At 53.0% G+C, this 12,861-nt stretch overlaps 1 protein-coding gene across 4 annotated transcripts in view; it reads right to left on the reverse strand.

Moving 5' to 3' along the window:
- Window positions 1-12,861, reverse strand: part of SFXN5 (sideroflexin 5) — an 82,412-nt gene that overhangs the window by 15,928 nt on the left and 53,623 nt on the right. For all 4 annotated transcript variants that reach the window (XM_033161144.1, XM_033161143.1, XM_033161145.1 and 1 more), the window contains 2 exons: window positions 11,137-11,222; window positions 4,049-4,166 (listed from right to left, as the gene is read on the reverse strand). In XM_033161144.1, coding sequence (XP_033017035.1) covers window positions 4,049-4,166; window positions 11,137-11,222 — 204 coding nt within the window. The remainder of the gene's footprint in view (window positions 1-4,048; window positions 4,167-11,136; window positions 11,223-12,861) is intronic.

The following is a 12,861-nucleotide window of genomic DNA, read 5'->3' on the forward strand; positions in this document are numbered from 1 at the left end:
CAAGGTCCTTGAGAAAATGCCCACCCTGCCCTTGTGCAGCTCCAGTTCATTTAAGCGAGGCCTCAGCCACAGATCCACACCTGGCCTTGCATTCACAGCCAAGGTGAGAACGTCAGAAGAGGCTGCTGGATCCAGCCAGTGGCCCATCTATGAAATAGTTTTTGCTTGATTTTACAAGTGTAGAATTATAACATTACCAAATACATATCCATATTTAGAGATTTCTCCAAATCGCTAGACTTCCCACCTTCCCCTCCATGGGTCCTAATGCCAACCTTTTCAACTGCATAATTTTTTCATCATCCAAGTCTCTCCATTTTGTCCATAGTGATTTCTACATTACAAGTGTTATTGTAACCCTGCTAATGTTTTCATGTTTTCGGCCAATGGCCCATCTAGTCCAGCCTCCTGTCCTCACAGTGGCCAGCCAATGCCCCCAGGGGAAACCAGCATGCAAGATCCCAGCCCAAGAGCCCTCTCCCCTCCCGGCGATTCCAGCAACCGGCCCGCAGAAGCATTGCTAGGTAGTAGACATCCCTAGCCCTCTCCTCCTCCACCAACAGGTCTCACCTGCCTTTAAAGTAGGGATCCCCAAACTAAGGCCCGCGGGCTGGATACAGCCCGCACGAGCCAATTACCTGGCCCCCGACTATCCTCACCTGCTCTTACCGGTGCGGCGCAGCTGCCCATCTCTGGGTTGGCGCGGCACCGGAAATAGCTTTTGCGCATGTGCAAGTGTCATTTCCTGTGCACTTCCAGGTCTGTGGAGGCCCATGCACATGCACACAAGCTATTTCCGGTGCCGCGCCATGCCGGAAAAAGCAAGTGCGCACGGGTATGGGTGTGTGCTCCCCCACCCTCCGGCCCGCCGCGTGATTGGCGCCAGAGGAACCGGCCTGAGGCCAGGTAAGTTTGGCGACCCCTGCTTTAAAGCCATCTGTTGGTGGCTGCCAGTGTGGTGTAGTGGTTATGAGCAGTAGACTCGTAATCTGGTGAACCGAGTTCACTTCCCCACTCCTCCACATGCAGCTGCTGGGTGACCTTGGGCTAGTCACACTCTCAGCCCCACTCACCTCACAGAGTGTTTGTTGCGGGGGGAGGAAGGGAAAGGAGAATGTTAGCCGCTTTGAGACTCCTTCAGGTAGTGAAAAGCGGGATATGAAATCCAAACTCTTCTTCTTCTTCTTCTTCTTCTCCTCCTTCTCCTTCCTCTTCTTCTTCCTCTTCTACATAGTTTCACCACTGCCCCCCTCCCTGGCTTCCTCTCCCACGGGGGGCCATCTCTGCCACTGCGTCCCCTGCCCCGCCCCAGACAGCAGCAGCTCCCAGAGGATCCTTGTCCTCCTGCCTGATTGGGAGATCTTTCTCGGGGACCACGGCAGTGACCTCCGTGCGGCTCTTTATATTGAGTCCCTTCCCCCCCCACCCTTCCATTAAAAAGCAGCCTTTTAACTGTGGACACATTTCAGCCTCACCAGATCCGCTAATTATTGACAGTTGGTGAAGAGGAGATGTCACTTGTTCCTCCTGTTAAACTGCATCTAATTAGTAATTGCTGGTTCACTGTCATCCTCTCTCCCTGCCGCTGCGGCTGCTGCCACTGCTGCAATCCCACCCCCACTGCCGCAAATTATTAGCTCATTAACCTTTTGCTTTTCCAATGGCGCCCTGCCAGCAAGATGGCGGCTCCAACAGATTGGGAAAGAGGGAGCTATTCCTCCCTGCCTGCCTCCCCCCTCCTGGCCTGGAGATCCAGAAGGAAGCCTGTGCAGGGAACAGAATTTCAGCTGGGAGCAAACCCCCATCCGCAGAGACAGCTTGTCTCCCATCCAAACCAGGGGGAGGAGGAGGAGGGGAGAGGCTCTCAGCCTTTCCAGAGCATCACACCATCCCTCAAAGCCTCCCTCTTCAGACCAGAGCCTGACACGAGCCTGCCACTCAAGGTGTTCCACGCACGTCCGGGTCAGAGGGCTCTTTCAGCTGGGGCTCAGGACTCTGCTCCAGAATGGATGGCTTGGATGGCTTCCAAAGACGAGTGGGGAACTGCATGGAGGACCAGGCGATGTGTGGCTGGCTACATGCCACAATGACCACTAGCCAGGATGGCTCAGCTCTGCCTCCACGGTTGGAGGCAGAAATGCTTCTGAATCTGTTGCTGGAAACTGCTGGAGGGGAGAGTCCTGCTCTTGTGCTCAGGTCCAGCTTGCTGGTTTCCCCTCGGGGCACCTGGTTAGCCACACCTGGCACCCACGCCTGCCCCGTGGTTCTTCTGAACAACTTCTCTCGCGTCTGGCCCACCGGCGCACATTCTGGGCTCACCGTCTCAACTCCCCCTTTCAATTTTTTAGAATTATTATCATCACCATTTATGTTTGACTAAATCCGCATTCTGCCCACCCACCCAAAGGTCCCCAGGGTGACCTAAAGCAACAGACGAAAGCTATTCAACACAAGAACCGTAAAACCAAACATGTAAATCAAATACAGCTTATTGTTGCTCCAGTAGGGTCACAGTCACACCAAGCCTTGACTTTGAAAGAGCCATCACCCAAAAGACGTTCAAGTCTGCCTGCAGCCTCCTAGGTGGCCTCACCAACCAGCACGGACCCCTTTCATGGAACATTCTTCTCTCAAGATGGTACTCGCTGCTGCTGCTGCAGCACTGAAGCCGGTGCAACTGGGCCCCCCCAGGCAGGACAGTGGAGGGGGTGGCTGCAATGGACCACCTGGACCACCAGGTAGGCAAAGTGACCAGAAACGACCCCGTTCACTACCAGAGAAGCAACCCATGAAGGACTGGCAAAGAGAGGTGGGAGAGAGCAGCCCTGACTCCTTCCTGCAGAGGTCTTGGTGAGGATGGGGGAGGAGTTGGGGCTGGAGGACACACGCCCTGTGGGGAGCAGCATCGAGGCCTGATTCCTTCCCCACTGCCTTTCTGGGTCCTTTCGTCCTTCCAGCATGCCCAACACCCAGCCTCAGCTTGTGCCTGCTGGGTGCCCCAATGGTGAGGGAGGGCCTGCGCCACACTTCAGGAGACACCCTCTGCCGTGTTTTTCTGCAAGGCTCCTTCCCACAGCCTCTCCCACATTCAGTCTGGACCTTGCAAACACCAACACCATCCTCAGTGTTCCCACATCACTTATTGGGTCTTCCGAGTGTTTCATGCACGTCCTTTTGGTAACCCTCTAAAACCCAACCGTCAACTAACCTGATGCTCCTGGTTACAAGTGGGCAGGGGGGGGGGTCTCCCTAAATAATGGCATTTAGGAGAAGCATGTCTCAACGCTGCCGCTGGGGTGGGCAGGCACCTCCCTCTGCTTGTTTTGATCCCCTATAAGCAAAGTTTGAGTCTGTGATGGGACCCACGAGGCACCCACATCACGGTGGATCCGTGGCAGGAGAGGAAGAGAGAGCGAGAGTTGCTTGCCACACCTTAGGCACCCAACAGTTCAAGGCCACCAACCTTCTCAGGCCCGTGGGCACATTTGGATTTTGGGGTGAGAGACATTGGTGCCCCCAGCTCTGGTCATTTCTCTCCCCCTTGCCCCAGATCACCCCTACACACACACACAGAGAGAGAGAGATACAGGAGGAGAGAAAGTGCGCGCACACACACACACCAAGTAGGCTTTTCCAAAACATCTGCGTAAATGTCAGACCCAGCTGTATTAATCTAAACTTTCAAAAGCACAAAGAGCTGAAAGGGGAAGAGTGTCCTTCTTCCAGCTTCCTCCTTCAGCTCTTCGTGTTTGCCAAGGGAGGAAAAAGGTAGCCGCCCTCAGCCACTTATGGCCAAGGGGGCAGGGAGCGGGGGCACTCACGAGGTTTCCTGGGTGCCGGAGGAAACCTCAAGGGCCCACGGCTGTCATGCTGACAACCCCTGCAACAGACCCTCGGGCAGAGGGCAATGGATCCAGGACACAAAATAACCAGAAAGCACAGGGTCCCCCAGAGCACATGCAGAGTCCTCCCACCCCAGCCTGCTCCCTTCCGCCCATCCGCCCGTCTGTCGCAAGGAGGGAGGGAGGGAGGCGGTTGTGACACTGACCTCAGACATCTGCGGGAAGAGGCTGATGGCCAGGGGCAGCGCCAGGCCGAAGGCAGCAAGGCACACAAGGCTCTGCACAGGGAGGGCCATCCGGGGCCGCGACCGCAGGAGAGCCGTTCTGCAAGAAGGAGGGCTGTTGTCGTGAGACCAGCAAGCGCAGCAGGGAGATCCCTCCTCGCCCCCCTCCCTCAACCGCAGCCTCCGCAGCGCCGACTCAGCAACACCTGCCTGCAAAGTGGGATCGATGCAGCTGCACAGAATCTCAGGTATACATTGCAAGGGCTTGCTGGTGCGAAGAGAGGTATGGACTGAACATGAGGCGGCCAGGAGAGCCTTGCGGCTTCAGATGAGATCTATAGACCACCTTTTCTCCAGGGAGCTCAAAATTATGTACCCTGTTTCTCCTAAAATAAGACATAGCCATAAAATAAGCCATAGCAGGATTTCTATGCATTTGCGAAATATAAGCCGTTCCCCAAAAATAAGCCATACCCCGAAAATAAGCCATAGTGACGTGGTACCTCCCATTAAAACAGCCTGGAGAGGCATGGCTATGCAGCGTACCGATGCGACACGGTTAAAATAAGATATCCCCTGAAAATAAGCCATACTGTGTTTTGTTGAGCAAAAATAAATATAAGACGGTGTCTTATTTTAGGAGAAACACGGTACATGGTTCTCCTCCTCCCCATTTAACCCCCACAACAACCTTGGACCTGACAAAGTCCCAGCTGTTGGTCTTGCCGGTGCCCTTGTCATGGCTGGCCTTGGCCTTCATAGTTTTGTGAGGATTATATGAGGAGGAGGCTGGTCAGGCTGAGAGGCAGCTACTGGTCCGAGGGAGGGTTTGAACCCTGGAGTCCGACACTCTAGCCACTAGGTCACACGGGCTCCCTGGTAGTGTCCCCCTGAGCAATGTCAAGCATTGCCAAGCATACCAGCTCCCCAAGCCGCACCAGCGGCAGCTGCGGATCTGGGCCTCCGCAATGCGCCACAGCTTGTGCTGAAAGAACCTAAGAAGAGCTAGCAGGATCAGGCCAGCAGCCCTTCTAGGCCAACATCCTGTTCCCACAGTGGCTGTGGGAACTCTGCAGCCAGGATTTGAACACAAGAGCCCTCTCCCCCCCCTGCGGTTTCCAGCAGCTGATAAATCAGAAGCATGGCTGCCTCTGACTATGGAAACAGAGCGTGGCCACTGTGGCTAGTAGCCATTGACGGCCCTCTCCTCCTCCATGAATTGGTCTAATCCTCTTCTGAAGCCATCACTGCATCCTGCGGCAGCGAGTTCCATAGTTCATGTGCTGTGCAAAGCAGGACTTCCTTGGGCTCAAAGCATGAAGAAGCACTTTCCATGTGCTCCGCCCTGAGAGAGAGCTGGTGCTGAGAAAGTGGCCCGTGCCACCTCTCTGGGAACCATGGCAGCACCCGCTCCTCGCTCAGCCCCCCCCCCCCCAGAGGCTGCACCCTTCTAATTACGGCCCTGCTGGGCTCCTCATAATCACCGCCAGGGAACGAAACCAATTTAGAGTGTTCACTGGCTGCGGCTCCCAGGTGCGACTTCCGCCACGGGTGTTTTTAAACTCAGACCAGTTCAAATTACAATGGCTATAGCCTCCTAATTAAGAGGAGTTGTGGCCTGATTTAAAGAAAAAGCCTTAATTAACACATGAAGTGCAATGTCTTAATTGGGAACTCAGATCCTACCATTTGCAAAGTTCAGCCTAAATGACTCGCAATTAACCGCCAGGGCTGCCCGCTCCCTGCCTTCAGATCTCTGCTCTCCCGGTTGCAGCAAGCCCCAAACGGCCGCCCCAGAGGGGAACCAGAGCAAGGCTGCGTCCTTCGGGGGAACAGCCTCCCCACACTTGTTGCCTCTGGGATGCGGCCGCTGCCTTGTTAGCAGAAGGCACCCCCAGTGAATTTGATGCTTTAAGATTTAGGGAAAGTCCGACAGCATGGATGCAGAGCACAGATCTGGGTGCCACAATTTCTCTGGTGGAAATGCAGGAGAAGTTACAGAATTGCAAAGGCAGCAGCATCCAGGAAGGCAAATGGACCAGATCAGCCTCCTTTGAGACTCTGCCCAGATCTAAACAGCCTCAGTCCAGTATATCTGAAGGAGCGTCTCCACCCCCATCAATCTACCTGGACACTGAGGTCTTTCTGGCGGTTCCCTTCCTGCGAGAAGCTAAGTTACAGGGAACCAGGCAGAGGGCCTTCTCGGTAGTGGCACCCGCCCTGTGGAATGCCCTCCCACCAGATGTCAAAGAGATAAACAACTACCAGACTTTTGGAAGATATCTGAAGGCAGCCCTGTTTAGGGAAGCTTTTAATGTTTGATGGATTATTGTTTTTTAATATTTTGTTGCAAGCCGCCCAGAGTGACTGGGGAAGCCCAGCCAGGTGGGTGGGGTATAAATAATAAATTATTATTATTATTATTATTATTATTATTATTATTATTATTATCTGGTAGCATCAGAGGAGGAGGAGACCCCAGTGTGGCCACCTTGCCCCCAAGGTTTGCCCCACATCTCTGTTTCCCTTTTTTTCTTTTTTGAGCCTGTGGGCATATCTGACACTTGGAAAGAGTGTTGTGGGCACTGCCACAAATATGGCTGCCACGGGGAAGCGGCAAGCCACAACGTGACAAGAAGTCAGATCCAGTTTTAAATAAACCCCCCCAAAACTTGGTCCTCTTGAATGTGCATGGTTTTTATATGGGATCCCCAAAGACTACCACTAAAGAAAAGTTTTCATTGGTCACTAGGGTCAGTAAAAATAACAGATTCTGAGTTTGGCACACCCGATGGCACAACCACATGGATCCAGCACAGATCCTTAAAGATCCCCTAATTGTGGCAATGGATTCCCCTGAAAACTGTAATCAAATCACAGGCCACCTCTGTGTTTCATTGGCATGTCATTTTAAAACCACGAAGATCCACGAGGCTCTTTCGAGCCATGACAGTGCTGGCAGGCCTGTGACTTTGACCATGCATAAAACAGGCACCAGTGTGGAGCTTCTACTCGATGGTGGTTCCGGGGTGGGGGGTGGGGGGGTCCTGTGTCAAACGTCATGCAGATTCAGGAGGGAGTATTCACGGGGGAGAGGGGTGCTCTGCTCTGCCTTCACAGCCGAGGCAACAATGCTTCCGAATACCTGGAAACCGCAGGAGGGGAGAGGGCTGCTCTTGCACTCGGATCCTGCCTGTGGGTTTCCCCATAGGGACATCTGGTTGGCCCCTGTGAGAACAGGACGCTGGACTGGATGGGCCACTGGCCTGATCCAGAAGGCTAACCTTATATTCTTAGTTCCAGTTACAGGTTTCTTATATTTTCTTATATTCTTAGTTTTCATAAACTCCATCAATGGGTAGAACAAAAAGATGCAACGTCTGGTTGTAAGAACAAAGAGCAGTGTAAATAATGCCCTCCCTTTTTGTAAATTAACATGGTTATGGTGGTCATATCTGCACCATTGTTTGGGGAATATATGATGTAGCGCTGATGGGAAACTGGATTTAAATCTCCCTTTTTCCTTGGCTGATTTAAACTGCCTCAGATCAACTCAATCCACCCATCCAGAAACCCTTTTCTGGTGCCTGCGCTGTGCTGGGCACCTGTTTTCTTGCAAGTGATTCCCACTCTGATCCTCAGCACCACTGCCTTGAAGGCTTGCTCCTGCCAGGCTTTGGCCCTTGCTGCAGGGTGGGGGGTCCTTCCTCAGGCCTGGCAAGACCTAAGACTGCTGTCGGTGGCAAGTGAGTCTAAAATCGGAAAGCCTCCTAGTCTCTGCTTCCTCTACGATGACACACATGCAAAAAGTTATGCAGACAGTACACCTGCTCCGCAGACGCAGCGCGTCGCAGATCTTGCAAATACACCTTCATTCAACTTTCAGCACGTCGCCAATTGTGGTTCAAATTTTGCATAATGTGGCAGCTGGCTGCCGGCGTTTTCAGGGGGCTCTGCAAAGTCTTCCATATGGAAGTTGCTCTCGGAACTCCAAAGGAGTTATCGGGTTTCGTGCTCCAGAACGGCGCTTGCCTCCGAGAAGGTGTGAGATGCTAAACTAAATATGACAGGAGCTAACCGAAGGCTCCCAAACTGACAGATTCGGGGCGGGGCGGGAAAGTGTCATGTTTATATTAAACAGAGCTGCCACCGATGCCTCGATTCCTAGGTGGCGGCGGGGGTGGGGGACTGGCAAAGGGGCAGGGTGGGTGAGAGGGCACAGGGCACCAGGTGGACCTTCCTCCTTCCCCACAGACCGCTGGCTGGAGAGCTGGCAAAGACCCATTGGGACAGAAGCATACAATTATTGGAGTTGGAATTATATGGAAGCATGTAATTATTGAGGTGGAAGAGACCCAAGGAGCCATCTAGCTAAAACCTATTGCAGTGCAGGAATCACAGGCTGCCAGCAAGGAGCACAGGAAGTTATCCAGAACAGAGAAACGGCACGGGGGTCTAAACCCCGGGCATCAGGAAGAAGTTGGGGTACACACACATACCCCAAACTGCACAGGACTCCTTGAGATTAAATCCCTAGGGTGGGGGGGGGCGAGAGTGATTTTGAGCCCACATTCCCTTCTGGACAACCTGGGGGGGGGCATGCCAGTGGTGGGCGGGGTGAGAGGCAAAAGTGGGAGGAGCAATGAATTAGCCCTCACCTGCGTAGAGTCAGTTTAGCTTCTGTCCTCTATCCTGAGGCCCAAGCAGTGTTCAGGGACACATTCCAGCCAGGCAGAAACATATGGGGAAGGATTTGGCCGGGGGAGAGTGCTGAGGGCCAGACAGAGGGAATGGCGGTCCATTTTTGGCCCCAGGCCTGAGGTTCCCCACCAGAAACTCCTCTTGAGATGGAGGACTGCAGCTAGTGAATAAGCATAGACTTCTTCAAGATGGAAATGCTTCATCTTATTCTTCATTTACTTGCAGTGGAACAGATTCCCCCAGAAGGCTCTCCTTCCTTGGAGGTTTTTAAATGGTGGTTGGGTGGCCACCTGCCAGGGATTCTTCAGCTGTGATCCCTGCCTTGCAGGGGGTTGGACTAGATGACCCTTGAGGTCCCTCTCAAATCTCCTATTCTTTGACCTTAGAACCATTCACAGGGAGATCCACGAGGCCTATTTCCCCGTTATGTCCTGGACCTGGACTCCCCATGCATGATGTAGTGGCTTCCTCAAATAGGAGCCTCCTGATTTCTACGCAAGCATCAACGGACGGGGCTTGCGGGGAAGGTTGTAGCCTTGCAGCTTGAGCATCGCCAGGCACAGTCCTTGCGCCAAGCAGGCAGCTCGAAATAGACGTTGCCTGGCTGGGCTGGAAGCTTCCCTGGAGTGTCCGAGCCACAGGAGGGAAGCCCGCCAGTGGGAACAACATGCAGCAGCCTGGAGAACAAGGAACAGCGTCTCCGGGAGCTGAAATGCGCAGCGGGAGGGAAAGAGGAGGAGGGATGCCAAGAAGCCCGGGAGACGGAGGAGGCCTTGGACGCCTCCAGATGGAGAGAGGTAAAGGGAGGGGATCTGGAAGGAGGGAGGGGCTGCTGGGTCCAAGCAGAGAACCCCCCCACCACCACCACCACCTTCACCACTGCTAGGATCGTCAGGATCTGTGCTGGTCTTAAATCCAGGAAGGAAGATAACAGCACCCCCAACAGCTGAGAACTAGGAGCTGCTCCAGTTGCTGGAACCCCCAGGAGGGGAGAGTTGCTCTTGCGCTCTAATCCTGCTTGCAGGTTTCCCACTGGGGTGAACAGGATGCTGGGCTAGGTGGGCCACTGGCCTGATCCAGCAGACCCACTTGCAGCAGCTGTGCCTCACAGCAGATTCTTCAAAATTGTTTGTATGAGTCTGGTTGACTTTACTTGCATTTTCTTAGGAATGTTTTCTGTTATTTATGTAACCCACTTTGGGTTTTGTTTTTTTGCTGGGGGTGGGGATTAGGCATAAATTTTGTTAAATAACCAATAAAGCGAAACAGATCCTAGGACGCCGGGTCTCAGCCCCTGTGCGCGTGAAGAGTGCCTCTGGGCATCGTCAAGAGCGTACTTCTCTCTCACTCGTTTAACCACTTCTGGAACGGGGGGGGGGGGCACTTCCAGCCTATCCATTAGGTGTGGTTTCTGCACTGGCTGAGTCCTTGCTTTAGAAGTCATCTCCTGGCTCCCTGCCCATTTCAGATTTCAATCAGTCAGCTAATTAAGGAGGTTTAATTAATACTTGCTTCAAAATGATGGAACTATTTGTAATTATAATTTACTTTCAAAACGCGTCACCTTCCGCGCTGCCTGCCAAGGAATTGTGCAAGGGGACCTTGGGCCTTCTGTGGCTGGCTGGCACAGGCTTGCCTGAGCAAGACGTGGTTGGGCAAAGGAGGGCCCAGAAAGAGCCCACTCCAGTAAGAAAGCTCCCGTTGCTCTTAGCGGAAGGGCTGGGGCTGATGGGAGATGGAGTCCCAAGTTTCTGGAGGGCAGCAGGCTGGGAAAGGCTGCTGCAGGACCTAAAAGCTGCCGTGGTTCTGGGTTCACACCCCTTCCCAGCCATTCCTCCTTGGGAGGCCCTGATCCAAGCCCTCGCTCAGCCTCAACAGCAGCCAGCAGGGAGGCAGGGAGCTCTGATGTCCCTCAGACAGTGGCAGTCTCCATCCTTGGAGGCTCTCAAGAGGTTGGATGGCCATCTGTTGGGGCTGTCAAATTGTGATTCCTGCACTGCACGGGGGACTGGACTAGACAACCCTGAGGGGTCCCTTCCATGCCTACAATTCAATGATCAAAATACTCAAAAGCAAGAATGAAATGGGCTGCTCTGTGGCAGTCTCTGGAAAGGGCTTTGTGGGGCAGCGGCTGCCGCCATCCCGGGGTAAGTTAGGAAAGTGGCAATTCCAGTATTGCAGGGGGTTGGACTAGATGTCCCTTGGGGGCTCCTTCACAACTCCATGGTTCTAGAGTGCCCTTTGCTCTTAGGGGCAATGCCACCACTCCTCTGATCCCAGCCATACAGGGGAGGGGAGTGCCTTCCCTCCTCCCGTCCCTTCCTTTCCGAGCATCGCCCCTCGCCCCACCCCAGACGGCCGCCACTTACTTTTCCAGTAGAGACATGATGATGGGAGGTAGAACCAGTATAGGCATTGGCAGGACCACTCTGGTCAGGGCTGTCTCTAGCAGTGCCTGGGGGGGGGGGGAGAGAGACCAGAAGGAAGAGAAACAGTCACTTTGAGTGCAGACTTAAGCAGAAACTCACCGCACACAATTATCTATGCAATTATACAGAACTTCCCAAAAAGAACAAGACATTTATATTCCACCAAGGGTCTGTTTCTTTAAATATAGTCTTTACATAATGCATACAATACTAAAATCATGTTTTTTGGTTTGGGGCAAGAGACACGCTGCCCTGGCTTGTGCTAACGCAGCAGTCTGACTTCACCCCAGGAGGCGAACTCCATTGTCTCTCTCTGCCAGCAACCCTACTATGTGGCACCTGTAACGGAGCCAGTTCTGCCTACCAAACAAGATGCCACCAGTGTGGGCACTTGAGCATCGAACATGCTCAGGCTGCAGCCCAAACTCTGCAGAGCCTTCACCCCGGAGCTTCTCAAGCTGCTACCCTTTGTGTTTTATTGCTCCAGGTGCCAGGGCTGCTCACACCGGCCACCTCTGAGTGCCGATGGCCACCCTCCGCTCTGATGGCACTTCACAGTCCTGGTCCCATGCTGCAGAAACAGAAGGCTGGCAGGGTAGGTGACGGGGAGGGGGGCAGATCACCCTATTCCACTTCCACCCAGGTCCACAGCAGGATTCTCCTCCCGCCCCCCTCCTCGCCAAAGTTCAACAAAGGCAGGACTGAGCAAAAGTGAAACCCACCATGGTGCCTGGAGAGCAGTAAACTCAGCATTACACGCAGCAAAGCCCAAGACTTATAAAAATAAAAAGCAGCCTTGGGGCAAAGGAGCAGCAAGAGGCCTGCGTGGCAGTCACATGACTTCCTCAAACACGGCTCATTGAAAGAGCTTGCTTGGATTCTCCTTGGACAGGTGTCAGTCGTCTACTCAGACAAAAGGTGCCGGAAGAGGATTATTTGGGGCTCAGACCCCCCACCCAACACATTGGCAAATATATAATAATAATAATAATAATAATAATAATAATAATAATAATAATAAATTTATATGCCACCCATCTGACTGATTATTCAGGTGAGTGGCATATAAATATATTATTATTATTATTATTATTATTATTATTATTATTATTACCCTTGGCAAAGTCAAAAGCAGTCAAAGCGCCTGTGCTTCACGCGGGTTTTCTCAGGCACCACAGCTCGGGGTGCAGAAGCGCCAAGGAAAAGAAGAAAGGGAAAGTCCCAGCGCCGTTGTGCGCAGATGGCCGGGTTCAGGAGGCTCCTAAGGAAACCAGCCAGGTGTTTGAAGCAGCCTGGAAACAGCTGGCGCCTCTTTCCAGAGGCAGGGCTGACAGTTGCTAATGAATTCCAGGAAGGCGGGGGTTAAAAAGTCCTGCAGTTTCCTCCCACTCACTTAAATTTTTTTTTTAAAATAAAATAAAATAAAATAAAATAAAATAAAATAAAATAAAATAAAGCTGTATGTTTTCTCTGCCAGCCTGGAGTTGTACTTGAGGTTCTCCTGTTCTTCCTGGGCAGCTACAGAGGGGAGCCAAAGGGTCCTTCCTCTCTGGGTGCATCTGGAAGGGCCGAGAGCGGCTGCTCTGCCCCCCCAGAGGCCCCGACACGAGTTCCCTCTTCCTAAGCGCAGAGACAAGAGCGCTTTGCTTCTCCGACGCTGCTCTG

This window comes from Lacerta agilis, chromosome 9 (genome assembly GCF_009819535.1).
Source record: "Lacerta agilis isolate rLacAgi1 chromosome 9, rLacAgi1.pri, whole genome shotgun sequence".
NCBI classification, from domain to species: Eukaryota; Metazoa; Chordata; class Lepidosauria; order Squamata; family Lacertidae; genus Lacerta; species Lacerta agilis.